At 55.8% G+C, this 24,247-nt stretch overlaps 10 protein-coding genes across 10 annotated transcripts; 7 read left to right on the forward strand and 3 right to left on the reverse strand.

The window, feature by feature from the left end:
- Positions 1–230: 230 nt before the first annotated feature.
- On the forward strand, positions 231–965 carry B0H18DRAFT_952970 (uncharacterized protein; the record flags this gene model as incomplete). The annotated part of the gene is made up of 3 exons (XM_048042155.1): positions 231–338; positions 371–460; positions 705–965. The coding sequence occupies 3 exons, from the start codon at positions 231–233 to the stop codon at positions 963–965; spliced, it is 459 nt and encodes a 152-aa protein (XP_047896408.1).
- A 1,967-nt stretch (positions 966–2,932) lies between these two features.
- On the reverse strand, positions 2,933–4,217 carry B0H18DRAFT_120286 (uncharacterized protein). Its single transcript, XM_048036121.1, has 3 exons — positions 3,938–4,217; positions 3,609–3,849; positions 2,933–3,541 (listed from the first exon to the last, which is right to left on the reverse strand). The coding sequence occupies exons 1-3, from the start codon at positions 3,987–3,989 to the stop codon at positions 3,163–3,165; spliced, it is 672 nt and encodes a 223-aa protein (XP_047896409.1). The 5' UTR covers positions 3,990–4,217; the 3' UTR covers positions 2,933–3,162.
- A 565-nt stretch (positions 4,218–4,782) lies between these two features.
- Positions 4,783–6,861, reverse strand: B0H18DRAFT_992105 (uncharacterized protein). The gene is made up of 3 exons (XM_048045104.1): positions 6,711–6,861; positions 4,956–6,649; positions 4,783–4,905 (listed from the first exon to the last, which is right to left on the reverse strand). The coding sequence occupies exon 2, from the start codon at positions 6,625–6,627 to the stop codon at positions 4,963–4,965; it is 1,665 nt and encodes a 554-aa protein (XP_047896410.1). The 5' UTR covers positions 6,628–6,649; positions 6,711–6,861; the 3' UTR covers positions 4,783–4,905; positions 4,956–4,962.
- Positions 6,862–7,105: 244 nt separating this feature from the next.
- Positions 7,106–9,425, forward strand: B0H18DRAFT_905078 (RNA polymerase III subunit RPC82-domain-containing protein). The gene is made up of 11 exons (XM_048041487.1): positions 7,106–7,270; positions 7,322–7,561; positions 7,615–7,705; positions 7,756–7,982; positions 8,041–8,079; positions 8,134–8,163; positions 8,220–8,276; positions 8,330–8,441; positions 8,495–8,826; positions 8,877–9,010; positions 9,061–9,425. Exons 1-11 carry the CDS (start codon positions 7,202–7,204, stop codon positions 9,356–9,358), a joined length of 1,629 nt encoding a protein of 542 aa, XP_047896411.1. The 5' UTR covers positions 7,106–7,201; the 3' UTR covers positions 9,359–9,425.
- A 1,347-nt stretch (positions 9,426–10,772) lies between these two features.
- On the forward strand, positions 10,773–12,082 carry B0H18DRAFT_992132 (uncharacterized protein). The gene is made up of 4 exons (XM_048045105.1): positions 10,773–11,015; positions 11,068–11,130; positions 11,188–11,352; positions 11,405–12,082. Exons 1-4 carry the CDS (start codon positions 10,848–10,850, stop codon positions 11,732–11,734), a joined length of 726 nt encoding a protein of 241 aa, XP_047896412.1. The 5' UTR covers positions 10,773–10,847; the 3' UTR covers positions 11,735–12,082.
- A 2,178-nt stretch (positions 12,083–14,260) lies between these two features.
- Positions 14,261–15,668, forward strand: B0H18DRAFT_120437 (uncharacterized protein). Its single transcript, XM_048036123.1, has 4 exons — positions 14,261–15,019; positions 15,073–15,241; positions 15,293–15,369; positions 15,423–15,668. Exons 1-4 carry the CDS (start codon positions 14,583–14,585, stop codon positions 15,619–15,621), a joined length of 882 nt encoding a protein of 293 aa, XP_047896413.1. The 5' UTR covers positions 14,261–14,582; the 3' UTR covers positions 15,622–15,668.
- An 806-nt stretch (positions 15,669–16,474) lies between these two features.
- B0H18DRAFT_1116673 (uncharacterized protein) lies at positions 16,475–17,273 on the reverse strand (the record flags this gene model as incomplete). Its single annotated transcript, XM_048033471.1, has 4 exons — positions 16,475–16,673; positions 16,727–16,803; positions 16,855–17,023; positions 17,077–17,273. 4 exons carry the CDS (start codon positions 17,271–17,273, stop codon positions 16,475–16,477), a joined length of 642 nt encoding a protein of 213 aa, XP_047896414.1.
- On the forward strand, positions 17,024–17,835 carry B0H18DRAFT_120534 (uncharacterized protein). Its single transcript, XM_048036125.1, has one exon. It carries the CDS (start codon positions 17,286–17,288, stop codon positions 17,745–17,747), a length of 462 nt encoding a protein of 153 aa, XP_047896415.1. The 5' UTR covers positions 17,024–17,285; the 3' UTR covers positions 17,748–17,835.
- Positions 17,836–18,735: 900 nt separating this feature from the next.
- On the forward strand, positions 18,736–19,869 carry B0H18DRAFT_120580 (uncharacterized protein). Its single transcript, XM_048036150.1, has 3 exons — positions 18,736–18,867; positions 18,934–19,248; positions 19,301–19,869. The coding sequence occupies exons 2-3, from the start codon at positions 19,035–19,037 to the stop codon at positions 19,780–19,782; spliced, it is 696 nt and encodes a 231-aa protein (XP_047896416.1). The 5' UTR covers positions 18,736–18,867; positions 18,934–19,034; the 3' UTR covers positions 19,783–19,869.
- Positions 19,870–20,368: 499 nt separating this feature from the next.
- B0H18DRAFT_872618 (uncharacterized protein) lies at positions 20,369–23,616 on the forward strand (the record flags this gene model as incomplete). Its single annotated transcript, XM_048040242.1, has 4 exons — positions 20,369–20,674; positions 20,738–20,805; positions 20,864–22,767; positions 22,820–23,616. 4 exons carry the CDS (start codon positions 20,369–20,371, stop codon positions 23,614–23,616), a joined length of 3,075 nt encoding a protein of 1,024 aa, XP_047896417.1.
- Positions 23,617–24,247: the final 631 nt, after the last annotated feature.

The following is a 24,247-nucleotide window of genomic DNA, read 5'->3' on the forward strand; positions in this document are numbered from 1 at the left end:
TAAACACCTTAATAAGTTGATCAAGGGCATTCAGTGAATAAGTGATCGTGCTTAATTAACGAGGTACCATTTCTTATTAAGGGGCGTGCTACTTGAACCGTCTTAATCAAGCTCGACTAAGTTGTGTGCTAAGCTGACATTAAGACTTGTAATCGTGGATCAAGTGGCCTTCAAGAACATCGATCTATTCATTCAAATCGTTCCATGGGACACAAATATATTCCGGAAATATGCCAATTCATTCTACAGTGTACGTATGGATTTACAATATACTACTGTATTCGCTGGCGTACACGAGCTGGGCATGGGCACCATACACAGAGCCGATCCGCGAGCAAGTAGGTAGGTCCATGGGCAATCACGTGGGCAGTCGCGTGCGCGAGTGGGCGGCTGGCTGGCCGAACGGGTGCACGGGAGCGCGGGCGAGAGGCGGTGCATGCTAAAGGGGTTGTGGGCGAGAGTGAGTGCAAGTATGTGGACAGGCAAACGGGCGGGTAGGCAGGCGGAAAAGCGGGCAGGCGGGTAAGAGGGCGATGACGAGAGCATGAGGGAGAGCGGGCGAGAAGGCGACGGCAGTGGACCATTGAGTGCGTGGGCGAGCGAGCTAAGCAAACGAGAAAGCAAGGGTGAGTTGCGGCGCGGGCGACATAGCAAGGAGGGCGAGGGCGAGTGGAGGGCAAGCGAGTGAGCTGTCGACCCTGCAGGACGCCGAGAAAGTGGACAAGCGGACGGACAAAGAGAAGCAGGCGAGCGCGGATGTCGACGTCTCCCCCGTCGACACTGCGAACCCGGATGCGGTGGGCGTCGTGACGAGCAGCGTGGACGTCGCGGTGAACCAGCCGGTGACGATGGCGGTCGTGAAGGAGACGACGCTCAGCCCGCTGACGTGGCTCCCGAGCCTCGCGTACTTGACGACGTTCGGGTTCGAGCTCGCGGTGGACGCGAACCTCTCGAACGTGCTCTAGCAATTGAGCGAAGGTGGGCAGGCAAGGCAGGCGGGCGGGTGCGAGCTAGTGAGAGAGCGAGCTGACGAGAAGGCGAGGGCAGAGAGCTATCGAGAAGGCGAGCGCGGCGAGCTAGTGAGAAGGCGAGCGTGAGCGCGCGAATAGGCAAGAATGGGCAGATGTACAAGAGGGCGAACGGGTAGGCAAGCACAGGCTCCTCCGAGTCAGGCGTTGTGCGTGCGCGCTGTATCATCTAGTGTTCGGTGTTCTCTAGTGACAGGCTCGGCAGGAGACTTGAAGCTTGAAGCTTGAAGCTTTGAAGGGCCATACTCACCTTTGCATCCGTGCAATGACTCGAGCCTGCGGCGCCGCTGCACGCCATGCCGCTCCGTATCTGTGCATTTCACCCTTCTTGCAAGGAGAAATCATGACGTGGTATGCATATGCCGTGCACCAGAATGTTGGACGTTGCGATTGGACTTGCGCGTTGGACGGTCAAACGTTGGGTTGGAGAACGTTGAGCGCTTGAGCATTGCGGGCGACGTGTCATGTCGGAGTCCGATTGGATTTCCGTTTAGGGCAAGCAGCTGTGGCACTTGGGACGGAAACAACTGCGCCATTTTTTAAATTTCATCATCAAGCGTCGTTCAGCTTTGTCCATGAACTGCTCGGAAACATAACTACGAGGCCACCAAGTACTAGACCTCGCTCCTGCCCAGACTCTTGGCGCTCTCACCCGTTACGCCGCACACCCACTCGCGACTTCTCACCTCTTCTCACATCTCGCGGCTGTGGCGACCCGCACTCTGGCCGCGCCGACTCGCACGACGGGGAACAAAGGAGAGGACTGACAAGTAAGGGTGTAGCGAGCACAGAGAGCGAGCAGAAGGCTGGAGATTTGCAGGTATGTATTGAAATGCTCATCTCGTCTCCGAGTCTGCTTCCAGACCCCAGATTCCAGTACCCGAGCTGCCAGCGACGTAACGAATGAGAAAAATGCTGTGCACGCTGCTGGCAGTGAACATGGGGCATCCATTCTACGGCCAAGACGATACGTGCGATACAGCCGTGTAGCTGCGCGTACGACACTCATCTACAGCCGCATGTCACGCAGCGGATACGCTAAGCTGGTTTCCAGGTGAGCATGTTGCCGACGAGTGTCCCTAGTGCGTCTAACATCGTCACAACTTGCGGATGATGAGACCGCGATGCGGTCTACGGGGCACAAGGCAGCACAACGAGCCGAGTCATTGTGCTCGTCATGCGCTCTTCGAACAGTTATAGCGGGGCATCGCGCCTAGGTCGCGGCACACCTTTTCTACCTGCGACTGCTACCCTGCGTGACGAAATATACAGCGCGCGCCATGAACTGAATTAGATCAGTACCTGCTTGCTCGCCGTTCGCTCACACTCGCCCGCCCACCTGCTCGCTCATTCACGCAAGATCGCCCGTGTACTTGTCCCATACGTTCGCGAATCGCACGTTCAGTGGCTCGCCCATCATCTCGCTCGCTCTCCTCGGGTGAAGATGACTCTACAACAATCAGTACTGGCAGAGAATGCGTGCGCGCTCACAAGATGGGCTTCTCATATTATATGACGTCGACGAGAGACAATGGTAGCATACTACATAGCATAGGGAGTGGCCAGATGTAATGTACCCTCCTTGATGATTCTATATACTATCCGCGGAACTTCGGTGGTCTGTCTCAGCTGCGTCAATAATCATTATCACGGTATGCAGACTTCAAGGATTGCATTTGCCAGAATGTACTTACATACTTAATTGTACGTTGTTCCTTACTCGTGCTTGATATCTGCTTATGTCTATCCTCACTGTTTCGCGCTTGTTTGATCAAGTACGCAAGGAGAGTAAGTGATTATCAAGCAGGAATCTAAGACATGAAGACTCGTAAGGTCCGTCAAGACGTGCTAAGTAACGTGCACATTTGCTGATGGACGTGCATGGCAAATGTCGCAAAAGTCTTCTGCGATGATTTCTTCCGAGTCCCAGCCCCACAGCGTGTTCTCTCCAAACTTTGGTATTTTAACGATGTCCGGGAAGAGTCCGTCCCGTATATCTTTGCAGTCTCCGCTCTCGCAATCGGCGAACCAGCTGTCGGGTCCAGTGATCACTCCAGTTGGGTAGAGGATGGCGCGCGCTGCCGCAGCATGCGCGTACATCAACTCCTTCTTTCCGTCGATACATATTGCTAGGTCACTCGGACTGAGGCAATCCTGCGAGCCGTCGGTCGGCCCGAGGGTTTCCCAGCACAAGTGTCTCGGCTTTGAGCTGACAGCACAGATAGAACGCGGTAGGCAGGATACTCCATTCGCCGGTCAGTCGAGCGAGGTTGACGGCGGTGATTGCGTCTCGATCTTGATACCGAACAACGGACTGGACGGTTTGCTGCCGGCCACTTGAGTCGAAGCTTCGATATATGATATCAGGTTGGTCGCGGAAGCTCGTTGTGAAAACCGTCTTCAGCAGTCGAAGGCCTTCGGCTTCAGCGATGTCAAGTTGATATTTATGCCCTAGTTGAACGAGGGCTGCTGCAGCGGAGAATGCTATGGGTTCTCCAGCGGGCATCAAATATCTGAAGCGCAGTATAAACAAATAAGCACAACCGAAGGAAGCAAAAAATTCCGGATCTGAGCACTCGCCTCCTATTAAATAAAAATCGCAGCAGATGTCGGAGATCATCCGCGGAGTCCGACAGCTTGACCAAAGGGCAGCCATCTATCCCATTTACGTCATCTGGCTGAGGTAGAGACAGCAGGCCGCTGAAGACTGTGGACTCGCGCAACAGGATACCATGATATACACGAAATGCGCGCCTCTCGGCGACGAGGACGATACTTCCGTCCAGAAACCAGAGCTCTTCGTCGCGCACAAGTTCGAGGTCTATGACGAGATACCGAGACAGTCAGTTTTCCACATTTCGACCATCCTGAGTGGCCAATGCCCTGGTAATGAGGGATAGAGAAGTCACCTTGTGTAGAGGCTGAGACCGTACGACTGTGACCGTCGGATAGGTTTGCCATTGCGTTTCACAAACCCAGCTGTGGTGCGGTTTTGTCTGCCGATGTGTGGGTTCGACACAATCCCTTCGCTGTAAGCTTGTGGAGTGTCTTTGTCTGAGACTACGCAGGTATGTTTTTGACCGCGATGATCGTCAATTGCAAGTTTGCCGTGGGCGCCGTGTGTGGCCACCCCCTAGCAACCCCCTAGTACATACTTTCCGGATTTGGAACAGCACTGTGGACTTACCAAGTGGACTCAGGGCATGCGGGCTACGCGTCGCGTATACTGTGGCTGACCCAGCTTTGCAAAACGGACCAGATATGCAAAATGACGATTGTGCCCTCATACAGGGCCAAAACTCTTCGGAAAAAAAGGTTTTGAATTGCTTTGTATGCTACCATTATTGTATCAGATGCTCGGAGGGCGGGACGCGATATGCGTGGAAAGAAAAATGCAATGCTCTGTTTTCGGCGGGAGGGCGAGTCTCGTTTGCACGGCTGCCGACTGCATGTTCCTGCCTTCGTAAACATACAGAAATATTCATGCATGCAATCAATAAGTATAAGAATGGTACTATGAGAAAGAATCCCGCGGACCCTCCGATTTGAAGTGTGCGGGACAGCTTTGCAAACGTGTTTGCAAAGCTGGGTCAGCCACAGTAGATGTCTCAAGGAGTCAAGCTTCAAGGACGTAAGCGCAAGCCTGCTTGTGACATCGGTAAAGATACACACGGGTTTTGCAACTGCTGGAACGCACTCCCCGGCTTGCGCGACCGGCGATGGTCTACAGCTTACGCACAAGAGCACGAGTACAGCCTACGGTTTGGAAAAATATCGACATAGCGAGCCGGGCGATGGATAGGATAGTAAGTACACAAAGTGGTGGAGTCCAGGAGCGCTCAGCGACAAATCACTCAGGACGTTTGTTTCCTACGCACTGGAGTCAGACATCAGCGTATGTTACAGAATCATGGCCGATAGGCGTACCTGGGCTTCAGTCGCCGATTGTCCTGGGACTGTACGAAATTTTGACCACATCCACAAGATGTTTGAGCTGGTTCATGACCGAAGGATCTACACCCGACTCGTCGTCCTGGAAAGTTATCAAATGCAGTTCCTTCAGTCGCGATCCCTGTGCATTCCTGTAGCGTAGGACATCCAAAACCAGGTTGACGGTCTCAGAAAGGTCCGGCACGTAGATCCCGACAACTTCGAGCCCCGAGCATACCACCGCGTGCACAGCAGATGTGGCAGGCTGACGTAGAGCAGCCAGAACGGGGGAGGCGCCATAGATGCCTGCCACTCGCAGTTTCGCCAGAAGAGGGTATCGACAGAGCAATTCAAGGCAAAGTGATTCGTCCAACGTACGAGTCCAGGTGGTTTGAAGGTTTAAGAACGTCAGGGGCGAGAGCGAGAACGCGCTCATCATCTCACGTATCAACAAGGCGGCGGTTTCCTCCCTCCGCTGTGAGGGTATCACGAACCGCAGCAAAGGGTCGTGCTCCTCGTCCTGAATCGGCCAGGCGAGCAGGTTGAAATGATCACTCAGCACGACGCGGATATATTGTATTGACGAGACAACGGCCACATTAGCCATTTGCCTGAGCATCGCTACGGCGGACAACGTCGGCGGCTCGGCGAACTCGGGGAGGACAACCAACGATATGTGTGTCGCTTGAGGGAAGGCAAATTGGTCGAGGATGGCGAACATGTGGTCGGGGGGTAGCTCGAGTTTGAGGGTGCCCAGTTCTCGCATTGTAAGTCGCTGAGGGAATCCCTCCCCCTCCGAGCTATCTTCTTGCCTGGAAGCAGCGAGGTCCACGCCGCCGATTGCGAATTGCGAGTATGTTGATTGTTGCGTATGCATCAGGCAGAGGGACACGAGCCTCGGACAGCGCCTCAGTAGAGAGGGCCAAGCCGCGCGATTGGGCGCGCAGGTCGACATGTCGAGATACGTCAGGTTGCTGAGAGGAGCGACCACCCGCAGAAATATGTTCCTGACCCAAATCGTGCGAAGTCGGGCAGCGCACTCGGCAGGCAGCTGTAGCGTATCCTCCGTGTATGGACTTCTGTATATGCCGTACGACAACTCCAGAGTTTGCAGATTCACCATTAGACTCAGGTTACGTGCGAGTCTCCACAGGCCACGGTCCACTGATAAGTCGGCGATTTTCAAGGAAGCTATGCGGTGCTCCTCTCGGGCCAGAACTTGCATTGCAAACTCAGAGTAGCCCATATCCGCGTGAATCTGCAAAGAGGCATTTTTGGAACGCCTTAGACATAGTTGGGCTATGTCCAGTTCGCGTATGTGACGGCTGTCGAAGTGGATCACGTCCCACAAAAGCGGGGCGTTCAAAGCAGCTACGCGCCAGCGGTGGCAAACATGCGTTGTCCCGATCCACTGCTTCAACGACTGAGAGACGTCATGTTTGATGTTGCGGATGATCTCGACAAGCAACTCGTCAGGGAGCTGATTGACAGGAGCCGAATAGTTCAGGATGGCGTGGAGATTCTCAAGACGACGGTGAGAATTGGCGAGAATGCGGTGGACTTCCTCGACTTGGTTCTCTGCCCACACGCGCATTTCAGATCTGGACATGCCAGCCACGGCAGCCATGTCATCGTTGACAATTGTATGAGCGTGTATATCATGCGCCATCGCGAACCTCTTGAGACCGAGACTGGTGATACATATATATCAGCACCTATGAATGCCCTGAGATGACATATCGAGAGACATACGTAGTCTGGTGAAGGATTGATTCTCTCCACCGCGCCTTCACTGTGCTAGTAGTGTGCACCCTACATTGACAGCAAACGTTAAGCCTGAACACGCCGGAGGCACAGCGCGCTCAATGGTACTATAAGAGCAGCGTGAGGAGGCGCACCTGAGACTTTATGGCATTAGTTTACCAGAGACTCTGAGTCGCAGTCAACGTTCTATCACCGTGACAGCAACTGAGCAAGCCAAGTCTTGGACACTGGCAGCGGCCGCGTCAACTTCTGGTGCGTGGGAGTCGCGATGAATGAGCCGGGTGGAGCTGAACCGATTCCAGCCTGCCTCGATCGAGATCTTGGAAGTGATCTGACATTCCCTCCTCCTCCTCCTCCTCCTCCTCCTCCTCCTCCTCCTCCTCCTCCTCCTCCTCCTCCTCCTCCTTTGCCCCCTCTTCCTCTTCAGCACTTGAGCCTCTCCGCCTGAGTTCTGACGTTTATCATCCAATATATCTACAATGGCGGACGAGGACACTGCCCGCCTGTGCGAGCAGATCATCCGCTCGCATTTCGGACCACTGACTGCAGTAAGTCATACCCGTAGGTCGACCGAGTGTCTCGAATAATCATCCCACCAGAAAGTAGCATCTGTACTACTTTGTCGCGGACGCATGCCTCTCCCGAACATCATCCGCTTCTCCGGGCTGAAGCCGCGTACCGTGCGCGCCGCCGTCCTCGTCCTCGTGCAGCACAACGTCTTGTGGCACGCGCAGTCCGAGGAGGAAGGCGAGGTCCTTGAGATCAACACCGACGAGTGCCTTACGCGCCTGCGCTTCGGGCGATTCGTCTGGCAGGCTGAGCAGCTGCTCGGGAAAGCGGTGCGATGTTTCGCGTCGACATTCGTGCAGAGTAATTTACGCCCCCTTCACAGGCCGCGGAAATCGTCCAGCTGATCTTGGACCACGGCAAGCTGCGCCCTCCAGACATCATCTCACATCTGTCCATATACGACCCGGTGAAAGGTACCTCGCTTACAGGTCCTCTCATGTCTTTGAATTGACGCGCCGTCCAGCACCGGCGAAGTACTCACAAGCCCTACACAAACTTGTCGATGGCCACTACCTACGACCGTCCACCGCGCTTTCGCACCTGTCCCCTCGCGACAAGCGCATCCGCTACGTGGCCGAGGAGAAGGCAAAAGTCTCAGGTTTCCCCACCGCGAAGGAGCTGAAGCAGGCGAAGGAGACGGCAGAGGCTCGGATCAGGCGGGAAGAGGAAGAGGCAGAGCAGATTGGCATGGTATGTCGATGCAGCCCCTGTGACTCGGACACGCAACATAATGCGTATAGCCTCGCAGAAACGGAAAGCGAAGGACCAGTCGGGGCGATCGTCGAAGGTACGCTTCTGCGCTATCGGCCTGTATCGCGGGCTTATGCATGGGAGACAATAGCGGAAGGCCGTGGAAGAGGACGAAGTTGACGTATGTCCTACCGAGTTCTATCATCCTATCGCAGACTGAATCGATCTTCGACCCAGGATGCTGTCTACTTCCGCGTCAACTCCGAGAAGTTCAACATTTATATCCGCAATAAGGTATTGACATTGTAAAGGCTTCTCGCACTGATGTCTGACGCTCCACCTAACAGCTCATAGAGTCTGCGGCGACAGAACGCTTCAATGAATGTGCAGGGATCGTCATGCGCGCCACGCTCCAGGCGACAGAGGCAAAACAAAGACGGCTCACAGACATCCGTACAGGTATCCTCTTGTCTATCGCTATTTCCTTCTGTTATTGATCACCATGACCTCAGATCCGACGTCCATTGCAAACATCGCCATGCAATTGACCGATGACGACGATCTATCTACTGGCCTGGTGCTCCCTTCGTCCAAAAAGCCGAACACCATCACCCTCCTCAAAGACTACCTGGGCATATTGGCATCCGCAGATAACCCGACGCCCGCCGGCCGAGCAGCATCGTTCGTGTCGGTGAGCGGGTCCAAGGTCCAGGTGGAGTTCGAGATCGTCGGGCGGCGTCTCAGGCGACGCATCCTGGAAGCTGCCGCGAGAGAGCGGCACGGAGACGATGGTGTCAGGGTTGTCCGGCTCCTCCTGGACACGGGGAAGATGGACGAGAAGCAGGTGGGTACGCTGACGAAGGACGGGGGCGGAGGCTGATGACGAGGGTGCAGATCTCCAAGATAGGCATGATGGCGAACAAGGACGTGCGCCCGCTGCTGGCGGCGATGTCGGCGAACTCGATTATCAGTCTGCAGGAGGTGCCAAAAAGCGCGGATCGAAATCCGACGCGCATGTTCTACCTATGGTACGGTCGTTGGGTATACATGGTTGGTATGTAGACTCATGAACGCGCAGGTATGTCGATCTCCAAAAAGCATACGCGACCATCTTGGACAACCTCTACAAGACGCTGTACAACATCAGCATGCGGCGACAAGCAGAGGAGGAGGAGCCCCTCGTGAAGGCGGTGTTGGAGAAGCGGCAGCGGAGCGACGTGAGTCAGGACGAGGAGCGGCTGCTGACGCGGAACGAGCGGGAGACGATCGCGCAGTGGGAGAAGAAGAGGGAGAAGCTGGCGGTGTTGGAGATGCGGGTGGAGGAGGCTGTGTTTGTCCTGAGAGACCTCGCGCCGTTAGGCAGCAATGAAGAATAATAGACACAATTTGGACTCGAAGTGCCGCCAACGGTGGCGGTCCTAACCTTGCTCGCGTCGCGCAACTAGCGAGAACTTGGAACGGAACTCAAGCTTGAGAGCTTGAGCGCTGAGCATCGGAGGCATCAGTCGATAGAACATTGATCAATCATAAGTTGGTACATGGATGAATTCGAACAACTGCATACTGACTGCACAAAGAAGTCAGTGTTATTTGGGCTCCTCAGTGATGGGAGCAGTATCGCACGTCAGCCGTCGACCATGTTCTGGCAGCTGGCTGGGTCGCTACAGGTGGAACCGATGCACCCTCTGTTGAAGGAATAGCCAGGGGTTAGCTGGCCGGTCGAGCACAATGAACAGGCAACATGGCCCGTCTTCGCTAAGTACGTGAAGTTGTCGGATAGCCTAGTTGCGTCTGCCGTGGCAACCATGCCTTTCTCTGGCATCTAAGGGCCCGAACAGGTGTCAAGCTTGGCCTGACCACTCAACTAACCCGCAGCCCTGTCATATATGTCTCTTTTCGCAGAGACATGACGAACACCACAGGAGACGGGGTTCGCGCAGGCATCGAGGGTGGCACAACACTTACACGAGACAGAGTGTCCTGCGAGCCTGAAATTAATTTGGTCACCGACTGGACAAATGCAGAGACGCACCATTCGCTACGATCAATCATCACTGCCTTGGATCCATGAGGACTTGTTTTGGTTCGTCTGTCCAGAGCTCTGGGGGTCTGCTTATGCCTAGAACAGCCATACCGTGATGTAGTCTAAGAGAACGGCGAGCGTGAGCCTAAAGCCGAAAAATCTCGCTGCGGGACCTGAGCCTGAGCACCGAGGGCTGAGCAGTGAGCAAACAGTGAGTACATACATTGAAGGTTGGAAGGCGAGCATGGGGGCGTGAGCACAGAGCAAGCCCCAGAGCCGCCTTGTGACTTCGCAAAGCAGACACATGTAGATTAGCATACACCGTCACAAATAACAGAAACCAAGTGTGAACAGAGGGCCAACGTTTTGGAGGAGAGGGCCTTGCTCTGGCGAGCAAGAGACCTGGAGAGCGCGTTGCTCGTACTCGTGGATTGTTGAATGTTTCTTGTCTGCAAGCACGCGGTACATACCCTCGTGAGACGTTGCACGAGCGCAATATGCGTGAAGGTGAAACTATCTGAGCGAGCGATGGCTGGCCACCGCCCCGACGACTGGCAGGGCGAGGAGACGGAGAGCGGGGGGGCAGGGGAGGTGGATGCCAGAGCACAGGCCGCACCCCGAAACGCACGGGCCAGGCGAGGTGGCTCGCGCCCAAGCGCGTGCGCGCAAAATAAGGTTCGCATTCAACAAGACGCGTCTCGACGCGCACGTGACCCGCGACGCGTCCCGCGTATATATAGCCCGGGTCGCGCGCATCCCCACCCACATCTCCCCTAACCGCAGCTCCGGTTCCCCCCTCGCTCCACACCTGCCTAACCTTAAACCGACTACATACCTTTGCAATGGCTGTCACTAAAGCTACTACGAGGTCGACTACCACTAAGCCCAGGGCTGCCAAGTCCAAGGAGGTCAAGCCGAAGGAGACTAAGGCGAAGGCACCTAAGGCGGCTGCCGGCAAGGAGAAGGTTGTCGCCGGTGCCCCTCACCCATCGTTCAAGGACATGATCAAGGTACGTTACTTCGTGTGTGCATACTGCCAGGTCATTGACGGTCGCTGTGCAGGAATGCATTGTCGATCACAAGGAGGAGGCTCGTACAGGTGTATCGCGTGCCACTATCAAGAAGGTATGTGACTATGCTGTCATATACTATGTGCTGTTCTCAACATTGATCTCGATGCAGTACATCAGCGAGAAGTACAAGCTTGACCTCGAGAACAATGCTTCGAACGCGTCCCACCTGAACCGGGCCATCGCGTCTGGTGAGAAGGAGGGTATCTTCGCCCTCCCCAAGGGACCTTCTGGCAAGGTCAAGCTCGCCCCCAAGAACAAGCCCGCTGCCAACGAGGTGAGTATTGCATATACATCGCCGGGCATATCTTAACTCAGTATTATCGTAGAACGCGCATCCTGCCGGGGAGAAGCCACACAGAGAGAAGGCCGACAAGGTCACCAAGCCTGTCGCTGCGGCCAAACCTCTCAAGAAGCCTACTGCAAAGGCTGATGCCCCCGCAAAGAAGACCAAGGCTGCTGCAGCACCCGCGAAGAAGACTCTCAAGGCCGCCGACGCTCCCAAGAAGTCAACAACAAAGGCTGCTACCGCACCCTCGAAGCGAATGAAGAAGGATGCGCCCGCGAAGAAGACGACCAGCGCGAAGGCGAATGCTAAGAAGGTACGTTTCCCTCATGTCCATTGTGTATGCGTCGTTGATGATTGTTCGTTCGCGTGATAGCCCGTTGCGAAGGCGGCAGCAAAGACGGCGGCGGATAAGCCTAAGTCAACCGCGAGCGCTAAGCCCCGGTCGAGAGCCAAGAAGGTCGGTCCCCATTGTCCACCCTTTTCGGAAACGTGCTGACTTCTGTTCATAGCCCGAGTCTAACGTCGTGTAAGCGGCGGATGGTCTTCGTGTGTCTCTTGTCTTTGGGCTACATTATTAGTTTCTGTTATTCCTTATCTCTACCATCGGTCCCGTCGCCTAGTGTCACTGGTCTGTACGAGTATGTGCACCTGTATGAAGAAGCATCTAGTCTTTGTCATGCTCCGTTAGTTCTATCTATGTTACTATGGATTTATGACCTACTCAAGTGTTGTGCTGCCATGCCAAGTGCACAGTGACTGACGACGACGGTATGTCTTTAAACTCAAGTGACAAGTGTCCGGACAGGGACCGCGGTAGTGTGGTTGCGTGTCACCTGAAACCTATGTATGTAGTTCCATGTTTTTGCCACATACTGTAGATCCCTTCCCGAAGATGCGTACACAAGCTTTGTTCAGTCTTGTCCTCAGGTGACCTACATGCTATGTCTGTCGACCTCAGCTTCATACTTGGGTTTAGTTCGCCCTCAAGACTGATCGTTGTTGTAGAAAGTTGATCGGGATGCAGCGGCGATACCAACATCGACGAACCACACTGCGACGAGGAGTCGAGCAATAAAGAATCGGCTGCGATAAGTCATTCAACATGAACACCGCGAGGGAGTGATAGTACATACATTGTGAAGAACGATGTTGGCTGCGGAGAATGGCCGACACGATCCCTAGGGCAGGGACTTCTGTCTAGTGAGCTAGTGCTTCGTATTCATGCTTTGTGACATACCTGTAGGCTGTAGAAAGCCCCGTCCGCGCGCGACACACCATCTTTCTACGCCGTCGCTCCTCCTCCGACTGTTCTGAAGGGAAGACCGCCATCCATTCTCATAGTGCGCTGCTCAGTCATGTTCATGCACGCTACATCAAGGTACATAGGTTGATTGACTTACTGCATGGCATACCAACCCTGCATCCCTTGCGATAAGCTGCTCTCCTGATTCCACTCTCATAGTGTCGGGAGATTATAATTCAAAACAAACGTCCTATGCCTTTATGCGAAGAACAAAGACGGCGCCTCATATCGAGTTGCTGTGGATTTCTCGATACCAACCAGGCCTCCTTGACCAAGTCGCTCTGTGACAATCACTAGGGCTGCATCCTTGGAGAAGAATCGCAGCACGGCGGAAAAGAAACAAATATGAGGTGCCAACGTACCGGTGCATCCCTCAGAAGGACAGAACGAGCGCAAACTTACTTTATCTGACCACATCGCCAGACGAGCTGCCAGACTTTACCTGCACAATGTACCTCTGGTTAGAATTCAGAATATCGTACTCGCGGTTGCATAAAGCTTGCATACCTGCGACCCTCTGCGCCAAGTCGAAACCACATCGCCAGGATCCATGACTTCTGACTGCGAGGCTCCTCGTCAGTTTCCATCTACATACAGTATACGGCCGTTCATCCAGTTATGACGGAGTACGGAATGAGTCCGCGGCGTCGAGATACTTATCGACGCGTCCACAGTCGCCCGCGGAACCGGGATGAGCGCGACCACGTCACACGAGCGCGTCGCGCTCACGGTATGCAACCAAGGGCCAGCGTGGAAAGTACGCGCCGTCGGTCGCACAAACATTGTGATCATGCGTACCTTGGTTTTGATCATGCGTACCTATAACCAAGGCCCGGGCTCTTTATCACCAGAGTCACGGCGGAAGATGCAACCCGTCAATCTCGAATGACAACAAACAAGGCTCTTCAAAACCATGCACGTCTAAGAATTCTGCGGGATTCCGATGCCCATTCGCATGCGCGAATCGTCCCGTACGGATCCACCCAACGCTGCAACTGAGTACTACGTGATCTTGCATGGTACGCGTCAGTGTCCAGTCCCAATGCATGCTATCCTCTTACAGACTTACCGCTACTGATGACCTCAGCTTCCTATCAATGCAACATACACGCAGCACTACTTACGTATGGTGGATGACGATTCGAGGAGCAGGTTCGAGAGGTCCGAGTGCAGGATAGTCTCCGTAGCTGACCAAAAAGAGATACTCTCGTTTTTGAGTGCAGGACGAAGAAAGTAGAGTTACACGTGCGTATCTTTCCTTTTTTGGCGGTAGTGCACAGCACTTCAGTATGCAAGTCAGTATCCGAGTCGAAGTATATCTTCACCTGGAGCTCGCTGTGTTCACAGGCTTTCTTAAGCCGATTCCCGCTGGGGCTGAGCGACCGTGGACACAGTAGACGACAGAGGCGTTGATATGGGATGAGGCGTGGCGGCCTTCGCGCGGACCTCTTTCGTACTGACCCACTAGTACTTACTCTACGCAGCAGCAGAACTCTCCAATTCACCGACTAGGAACGAGAGGCGGGGAACAGTGTTGGATCGAATGATTGACTAAACAGGTCCGCCTCCACAACCACATACCTCGGGATACCAGGGGAGGGTGTCTTGGACTATACCGGCCAGAAGATGACGGCTCTCACCGACAAGGCCCATTTCCGCCCTAGCCATTGCTGCCCCATCGACGTTGCAACATCGTCGCTCACGAGCCTCGTAGAGCTCGACGAGGAAGCAGGCGAATGATCGAACCTAGCGAAGTGAGACTGCACACTTGCATGTGCAACGCGACGTACCGGTTGTGTGTCGCATGGACGGCTGGGGGACTACTGGTCGACACCCTCCTTGAGAGCGCTGCCCGCTCCAATAAACATTGGCATAAGTATGCGAAAAGGGTTGCCTGCAGATCGTAAGGTAGTTCATGCATGATGAGTACGAGTGTGCCGCCATTGGTCAGTGCTCGAGGGTGAGCGTGAGCGCAGCGTTGACCAAGCGCCTGCATATATGGACCTCGTCGCGTACCTGGGCAGCGACCACCCACACACGCCAGGAGGCACGGCCAGAGCACCGAGTAAGTACCAGAGCATCGGACAGAGCGACAACGACCCCAGAGAGCGAAGACTACCAGCACCAACGAGGAAACCATCATTCCAGTATCGAGATGCCAGTGATCAGTCAACTGCGTCCGTTCCGCTTCATCGATAACGCAACGAAGCGATATGCAAGGGCCTACAAGCAGGCACTGGCCCAGTTCGAGGGTGCATCGTTCGTCGAGAAGGGGGTGATCTGGCGCAAGCTTGTCCAGAAGTTGGACAGAGAGTGGATGATCTTCATGAGGATTGCGGGCGCATGCGCAACGTGAGTGTTCGTACGGTGCCTGAGCTAACTTGGACCCTGACGTAGCCTTGTAGGTCAGTCATAGGGCTGCTATCGACGTCGAGCATCCCATCGGGTCCACTCACCTTCGCTTTCGGGATGGTGTGCGTCGAAGCATCTGCCTTCTGTTTCGCATACTGTGTGGTGTATCGCATTTACATGCCGCGTATGAATGAACACCTGCGAGGCTTCGACTGGTTGGCGGTGAGTCGCTTCGTAACGGGAGATGGTGCACAAGTGCTGATCCTCACCTAGGAATCGAAGGCGGTCCCCGACTCCTCATGGAAGTCGGCCCCGCGACTACTCACGGTGCCCGCGGGGTGGATGGCATGGTAAGAGGACCAGCACATGCCTGGATGCGGATGTTGCCCTGACATACGGCCAGTGCTACAGTGACCTTCGTGGCGTTCCTTCTGACCGAGCTGTGGGTGGGCATAGGAGGAGATTCGGTGGCCCAGTCTCGCAAAGGGAGTGTCGTGCTGTCTGCGATAGCGACGATCGAACTCGTTGGGGGCTTGATCCAGGCAGCCTTCGTCATGCCCGCCTTCATGAGGTTGTACAAGCCCGTCGACAGTCTTGTCTAGCAGACGATATCCCCCTTTTCTGTCGTTCTGCAGGACGGCTTGCGTTTCGTTTCCTCCTGTTAGCTAGAGTTAGCCATGGCAATCTATTGTCAACTAGCAGATGTCATATTTTTCCTGCAACGGACAATCGCCTGTTGAGAGAAAAGCGTAGGATAGAGGAGATGGTAGGCGACATGGTGGAGCATGGCGGAAGTTCACTCGACTGCATGTGGACCCCGTCCACCACCAATTACTTAGCGATCCACCGATTAGGCGCCGTGGTCCGGTCCACCCCACCTTGATCCCACCTGCAGGTGCTCCTTGTCGAAAGATACGCCGGGCGCCTTCACACTTGTTTGTCGCTGTTGATGATCTCGCCCAACTTGGGAAGCATGGGTCAAGGCGCCTTCGTCGATGCGTTTTTTTTTCAGCGACATGCCCGGCACGGTGCTAGGTTCAATGACACAAACCCTCTTCGACGAGTCTTGACTGGAATCAAGACTATGTTTAGGCATGGTGCAGATCATCAACAGCGACAAACAAGTGTGAAGGCGCCCGGCGTATCTTTCGACAAGGAGCACCTGCAGGTGGGATCAAGGTGGGGTGGACCGGACCACGGCGCCTAATCGGTGGATCGCTAAGTAATTGGTGGTGGACGGGGTCCACATGCAGTCGAGTGAACTTCCGCCATGCTCCACCATGTCGCCTACCATCTCCTCTATCCTACGCTTTTCTCTCAACAGGCGATTGTCCGTTGCAGGAAAAATATGACATCTGCTAGTTGACAATAGATTGCCATGGCTAACTCTAGCTAACAGGAGGAAACGAAACGCAAGCCGTCCTGCAGAACGACAGAAAAGGGGGATATCGTCTGCTAGACAAGACTGTCGACGGGCTTGTACAACCTCATGAAGGCGGGCATGACGAAGGCTGCCTGGATCAAGCCCCCAACGAGTTCGATCGTCGCTATCGCAGACAGCACGACACTCCCTTTGCGAGACTGGGCCACCGAATCTCCTCCTATGCCCACCCACAGCTCGGTCAGAAGGAACGCCACGAAGGTCACTGTAGCACTGGCCGTATGTCAGGGCAACATCCGCATCCAGGCATGTGCTGGTCCTCTTACCATGCCATCCACCCCGCGGGCACCGTGAGTAGTCGCGGGGCCGACTTCCATGAGGAGTCGGGGACCGCCTTCGATTCCTAGGTGAGGATCAGCACTTGTGCACCATCTCCCGTTACGAAGCGACTCACCGCCAACCAGTCGAAGCCTCGCAGGTGTTCATTCATACGCGGCATGTAAATGCGATACACCACACAGTATGCGAAACAGAAGGCAGATGCTTCGACGCACACCATCCCGAAAGCGAAGGTGAGTGGACCCGATGGGATGCTCGACGTCGATAGCAGCCCTATGACTGACCTACAAGGCTACGTCAGGGTCCAAGTTAGCTCAGGCACCGTACGAACACTCACGTTGCGCATGCGCCCGCAATCCTCATGAAGATCATCCACTCTCTGTCCAACTTCTGGACAAGCTTGCGCCAGATCACCCCCTTCTCGACGAACGATGCACCCTCGAACTGGGCCAGTGCCTGCTTGTAGGCCCTTGCATATCGCTTCGTTGCGTTATCGATGAAGCGGAACGGACGCAGTTGACTGATCACTGGCATCTCGATACTGGAATGATGGTTTCCTCGTTGGTGCTGGTAGTCTTCGCTCTCTGGGGTCGTTGTCGCTCTGTCCGATGCTCTGGTGCTTCTCCTTGGTGCTCTGGTCGTGCTTCCTGGCTTGTGCCGGTAGTCTTGCTTGCTACTCAGCGAGTTGTAACGCAAGCGGCGCCTGGTCTCGGGTTGCCTTTTGCTGTGTCCGCGCTTATGACTCTCGACTGCTTGAAGTGTCCTTCACCCTCTGTCCTTGGGCAACGCACCATCGGAGCACCCCGGAGGCTCGGTCTTGCTGCGAAACTCACTCGTATCCACCCATGCTGGCTCGACTACCTTGCGATCTCTAGGCAACATGTTCGATGTGCATATCATACACGACCAGTTTTTCTGCTTTGCGCTGCACACGCACTCTCACTTCACTGGCTTCGATCATCCGCCCAGTTCTTCGTCTTCAAGCTCAGTCAGGGTGGTGAACGATGATCGATGATGTTGGAAGGTTTGTGATTATCGAGGCGATGGGTCCTGTCTAGGTGAGAGTCCTCGGCTCGTAGACTTGAGCCTCGCCTTCTTCCTGGTAGTCTTGATTCCTTTCCGTGTCGGTATGGACGTCATTTTGGATGTGGATGTGTTGTTAAAAGTGAACCATTCGACCGAACCTTACTCCCGCCTGTCCTTCTCGGTGGTTGAGCTCGAGAGATCTGTCGCTGTGTAGAATAGTGGGTTAGTACGAATACAATGCAGACAGCAACGCCTCATTCCCATCTCAACGCCTTCGTTGTCCACCGTGCCCACAAATACCCAGGCTGAACAAGAACCGGAACCGGAACGCCTCTGAGCGAGAGCACCGGCATACATAGTACTCTTGATATCTACACTAGGAGTTGCGCGCTTAATGTGACCAGAAAGGAAATCGCACAGTGGACGCACGTGCCACGACGATTGCTTTCACTGTCGAGCACAATCTCTTCGTCGTCCACGACGCCGACTACCATTTCCGACTTTTGCACTGCGCGTATTCTCTCCGCTGTGAATTGGAGCTGTGGGTAACTGTGAGTTTTTGTAGATGGCAAGCGTATAGAGCGGATCTGACGCGTACTGCGCAGGGCGCATCGCGTATGCCGCGTCCGAGTCGCAGGCCAGGATGATTGCATCCAAGGCGATTCGCGCATGCAAATGGACATTGACACCTTGCAGATACACTGGGGCGTGCCTACGTGTATATCTCTGAAGAGTACGCTGTTTTTCTCCGGATCGACAAGATGTCGTGTTCTTCTGGCGCGTCTTGGTGACAAAGAGCACGGGCCACAGCTAACGGTACGCAGAACGTCCTGCCCACACGATTCTGACGATCTTGCAACTGACTGCGCGTACTTTTAAAGCTGATTCTTGGTCGCGTACCTTGCGATGCGGTCGGATGACGTGTGGTCGCACTCGTCCTGTTCGACGACGGTGTGCGCGTCGACCGCGGAGTTGGCTTCCACTTCGTCAAGTTTGAAGAATAGACGGCCGTATTTCTGGGTTAAGATTAACGAGGAGCCGTACATTCAGAGGTCATGGATGCTGGCGAGACTAGTCTACATGGTATCGCCTCGGCGCGAAGGTATGCGAGCTTTGTGCAAGTGCGGTTCCGATGATCGTCGTACTCACGACAAGTGGCTTTGCACAGTGAAGCCTTGATTGTCCGTCTCACGATCTGGCCAGCTGAAATGAGGCTGTTCTCTGGTCTGTCCACCCGTGGAAGGAGGCATCGGTGAGCTGACACCACAGATGGTCCAATCTACGCCGTCCGACTGTCGACTCAACCATGTTCTCATTTTTCTTCTGCAGGATGTAGCCATACATGGAGACTTGATCAAGCTGGCCTCGGAGTATGGATTTCTTGTCGACCTGCTCCTGCACACGAGACATGAATCTCATGCTTCTCTCGTATCGTCGAAGCGGATTCAAAAAAGCGGCTTTGCGCGAGAAATTAGAGGTTGGCGTGAGTCTATTCACATATATCGATGTGGCATGCGTGAACATATAATCGTTAGCAGAGCATGAGATAGATCTCTACTGCTGCCTTGCCTCAAGAGTGGTGTCGGATGAGCTGTGCAGTAGAAGCGTCGTGTCGACCGTGGTGTGTGCATATGAGGACGGGGATTCTGCCGGTATGTCTCAGGCCATGACATACGAAGCACTAGCTTACTCGGCAGGGGCTCCTGCCGTAGGGATGTCGTGCCGGGCGCTCTCAGCACAGGCTACATATTCGCAAATCCTGGCGAGCGCGCCCACTCTGGGGCGATTGCGCTCAATTGATGGGGGAGCCAAGACCGCGCATTCCACGTCATGCTGCACTGGTCTCGGACGGGCCTGCGGATGCTTGGGAGGGTTTCCTGGGTCGCCATACTGCAACAGCCACAGCCGGTCACGGTGGCGACTATTGTGCTGGGAGCCCCTGTTGTTGCACCCCTCGCAGGATGCGCACAGGCAAAGGCCGCCCGCAGAGACAATGGGACGCCTGAGTCGGGATTAGCCCTGACACGCGTCAGGTCATCGGGGGTTGAATTCACGTGACGTATACGTACGCGCGCCGCGTCATGATCGGGAGAATTTGTCGGTCCTTGCCCGTCACGGTGGCGCAGGCGCGCGGTCTGGGCGAGTCGTTATCGTGAGTCGCAGGCCCATGCCCTCGCTGACATTTCCTAGGGACAGGCCGCAATGGCGGGCTCTGGGCACCCGGGGCGCCTGCGTGTGCGCTGCGCCCGCGGTTGATGCTGCGCGATGCGGTGGGCGCAGGGCGGGGACGCGTCGGGCGGGGCGGGGAGAAGCGGAGGCTAGGGGCGTGACGCGTGACGTGGATCTCGATGGGAGCCGCGGCCATCAAGCGCGACTATTTTGGTAAGCGTGGCACGGTTACCGCCAGGGTCCTGCCGCGTCCGTACAACCTCACAAAGCGCGTGCTCTGCTCGCTCGCCTTCCTTTCTCCCCGACTACCAACTCCTCGCTCCTCAAGCCTCCGCCTGCCACTCGCTCGTCCGTCCCTCCTACCCACTTCCGCCTCCCTCTCCTCGCTGGACGACCCTTCTTGCACCCTACCCACGATTAATGGTCTGCACCACATGGTCGCGCCCGCCACAGTCTCAACCCCGCAGCGTCAGGCATCCGCCAACCACCAGTATGGCACGCGCATCCGCTCCAACTCGATCATCAAGCCCTCCATCCGTCTGCGCCACTCGGCTGCCTCTGCTGCATCCACTCCGAGGCGCATCAAGCCCGCGCCGACGCCCAAGTCTAAGAACGGACCCATAACTTTCGGCGTGCCACAGCCGGACTACCCACCTTTCCCACCGGACCATGTTATGTTACATCACGACGACGCAGACAGCAAGGTCTTCATGGCCATAGGACGTTCCTTCATGTCCGTCGTACGTCCCCTCATTGCGTGTAATCGCCGTGACCCTGTACCTGAGCGTTGTCGTTGCATACAGGATAATCGCGCTATGACCATCAAAGACCTCGCAGAAATGACTATGCAATACGGTATAATGTGCCAAAAGTGCGTCACTCGTCCGTCTCGTGTCATGCCTTCATTAATAAATAACGTGTGGCGGCAGCGTGTCCGCAGCGGGCCAGGCTATCACCACCTATATCCGGAACCACCTTCAACGCTGCGAAGTGCAACAGGACCACCCATTACTTCTCCGACACGTTCTCTCTGGTACAGCATCCGATGATGATCTCCTCCCAGCCTTGCACTCTCGCATGGGTGGCGCACATTGTGCGCTCAATCCGTCAGAGAGCAGAATCACCAACTTTAGGCGCGGAACCATGGTTTGGTACCTGAGCAGGGCCGCCGGTGCGCCATGCCCGTTCGCTAGGTGCGGGATCCGCCTGTGCGAGTACACAGAGAACGGGAAGGTCGGCGACGTTCCCACTTACGGCCGCGAGAAGAAACGCGAGAGAGATCGTCTCCGCCGTGCAGAGCACTGTGGCCAGAAGCGGAAGCGCTTGTTACGCAGCGCGTATGCTGATAAAGGATCAGACTCGGACTCAATGAGCGAAGAAGAGAAGCGTCCCCCCAAGGTGAAACTCACGTTGCGTCTTCGACCTCTCAACGCGTCTAGCTCTGGGGCCTCGCTGTCGGCATCCCCCGCGCCGCAAGATGAAGTGCATGTGTGTCAATCGCAGCCGCACTCGCCCCCGGAGATCATCGACCTTTCCAAGGACGACTCTGATTGTGAGTCGTCGGGCTCCGAGGAGGACTCAGACGACGATGACTCCATGTCAGTGGACTCTTCATTGTCCTCTGACGCCGACGAAGACGTGCCACCTGCATCTGCATTTGGCGGCGATTCGCTATCGCCTTCTACTTATGGCGCACACTCAACTTTCTCCTCAGCGTCTCCTGATGTTTATCGACGCTCGACTTCTGCATCGCCTCCCCCAGATACTGAGGACGAAGAGGACGACTATCACCACAGCATGACGAACTCCCGTCGGTACTCGCTGGATCGTTACTCATCATGGGACGACGAGGACGAGGACGAGATGAACCTCGATGACAATTTCTGGGACATGGACAACGACGCGGAGACGCAGTGGGAGAGCCCTGGACCGCGATCACCTTCTGCTCAATTCGAGGATGTCATCTTTGTCAAGCAAGAGCCGAGCGACGTCGGTGGTATGCTCGATGCATGGGATGACCTCGACGCCAGGGGCGACCCCAAGGTTGTCGACGTCGTACTCCGAGCAGCAGCCGGCCTCGACACGGACTTCGTTAAGCCGAAGCTCGAGGAGATAGACTCCTGGGAGCTACCGCACTTCGCCGGCACCAGCTCGGATAGCTTCGTTACGAACCCGATAGACGACGCCACCAGCCATATCAAAGAGGAAGAGGTCGAGAGCGGCGTCCCGTTCCTGACCCGTGGATTGCATACCCCTTCCCCTGAACGTGCCTCACTGTCTCCGTCACCTATTTCGCCCATCTCACCATCGGCTCTTCCGCCGTCGTTCGTCGCGGAGCGCCGCGATAGTCACCTCATCTGGCGGGATGCAGAGCTCCTTGGTCCGGACAGTCTCAAGCCGCATGACCTTGCTGAGGGCGATTGGCGAGAGGGCCGTAGGAGCAGCGATATACCGTCCCCTGCGGCCGAACAGCCTCAGCCATCGAGTGTGGCTTCTACGAGCGCGTCGGGCGGTGACGCTCTACAGGGTCAGCAGGCACGCGTGGGGCCGCCGCCACCGCGTTTGGACTTGGCTTCGTCTGGGACGCGGGAACAAGGTTATCTTGTCCCGGATCTGTCTTCCCCGTCCCTGCTCTCGTCTTTGACTTCGCTGACGATCCACACTCCCACGTCCCCCGAGGCGCTCAAGGGTACGTCCCCGACGTCCCCTCCGCCTCACGGTCCTGGGCTCGCTGCGCAGCACGCCTCGTTGCGGCCTGCTCAGGATGAGGAGCCTCAAATCATTCAAACAAGCCAACCCTGCGATCCGCCCATCGCTGCTACGCAGCTGGAAGGTGTGTAATCGTAACATGTGTGTTGGAATGGAAGCTTACCGCGTGTGACCAGGCGTTAGTGTATATCAGATGACACTTCAGTCATCTCTAATCCTCCGGAGGCTCGACACCGGCTTTGTCTTGGTCGATCCTCTCCTGAAAGAGCTTGGGCTCCCATCGTCGTCCTCGCCGTTCCCCAATGCGATCTGTATAGCCAAAGGCTCTGCACAGGTGTGCGGTACATGGCTTCCGCTGACCGCAGCGCGCGACCTGTGCAAGGATCATCCCGTGGTGGCACTCTTCCTCTCTGATCAACTGCCAGATCGCTTCCCCGCCACTCTCCAGGAGCTTACCCGACATGCGCACCCGTTCAGCAGATGGCCGGGCTCGTTCGGACAGCATTTCAAGTCGACCATCGAGGCGAAGCGCCAGTCGCTCTCGTCACACCGTCTCGTCTTCCCGGCTGAGGATCAGGACATGTCGCAGTGGGCGAGCGAGGAGAACTTCCTCTCCATGCAATCTGCCCTCGCGCTCTCACATGCGATACTCCCGACACTCACCACGTCCCCAGAAGAGCACATGGCCCCTGAGCTGCCGCTCAGTCCGGCCGAGGAGAAGATGTTCAGAGAGCTGTGCTCTGATCCAGAGTGGGAAGCATCCACGCCCCCCTCGGAGAGTGCCGCTCTGGAGCGCTCGGAGGCGGCGGTCGAGGCTCCTCCTGCCGAGGCGTCTGCGACCGCGAAGGGGAAGGAACCACCGTGCCAGGACCGACCTCTGCGTCGGTCGAAGCGTGTCGCGGATGCCATTGCCATGGCGAACCGATCGAGGACCCGCTCGAGCAAGAGGGGTTCGCGGAGCTCGCTCTCGTGAAACGTGCGGTGATGCACACATTGCAGGCGACTGTTCAGGATGGTCGTGCTGCCTTCTCTCAGGTTTTGTTGTCTCCTTTTGTCGCGCGTTGCTTTTTGCGTTACTTATTGTCTTCGATTCTTCGACTCGACTGTGCCTGCGGTTTTTGTTCTCCAGTGTGTCATTGTGTTAGAAGTGTATCCCTACCGTCTGTTTTCCGCCGTCTGCGTCTCCCTCTTCGTGTTCCGCTGCTCGCACCCTTTCGGCGTGCGTGTGCGGCCGGTGCTGCTTCGTGATTCTGCAGCGAACCGACATCATTCATTCGGGCTGCTTCTGATTGACGGGCGTGCGGACGCCGGGCGATACCCTGCTCGCTGCGCTGGACATTGACCGAGTACGATAGACCCCCACTCCGTATAGTGCTAAGGTAGTGTAGTACATATGTTGGTATGAATATGACGAGTATGCGTGTACCGCCCCTGTCTGATGCGGCCGTGCCAGCGATCTGTCCGCAGGCCTGCTTCCGGGCGCGTGACTGGGCGGACAAGAGCCGCGCGGCTATAGAAGAGCGGAGTTTGGCGCAGTCGCAGGCTCTGCTGAGTGCTCGTCGAGTCCCTCGCTCCCAACGACCTCCACCCTACTTAGTCCCCTC

The sequence above is a fragment of the Fomitopsis serialis genome (assembly GCF_022376445.1).
Source record: "Fomitopsis serialis strain Sig1Antser10 chromosome Unknown B0H18scaffold_15, whole genome shotgun sequence".
Classification (NCBI taxonomy): Eukaryota; Fungi; Basidiomycota; class Agaricomycetes; order Polyporales; family Fomitopsidaceae; genus Fomitopsis; species Fomitopsis serialis.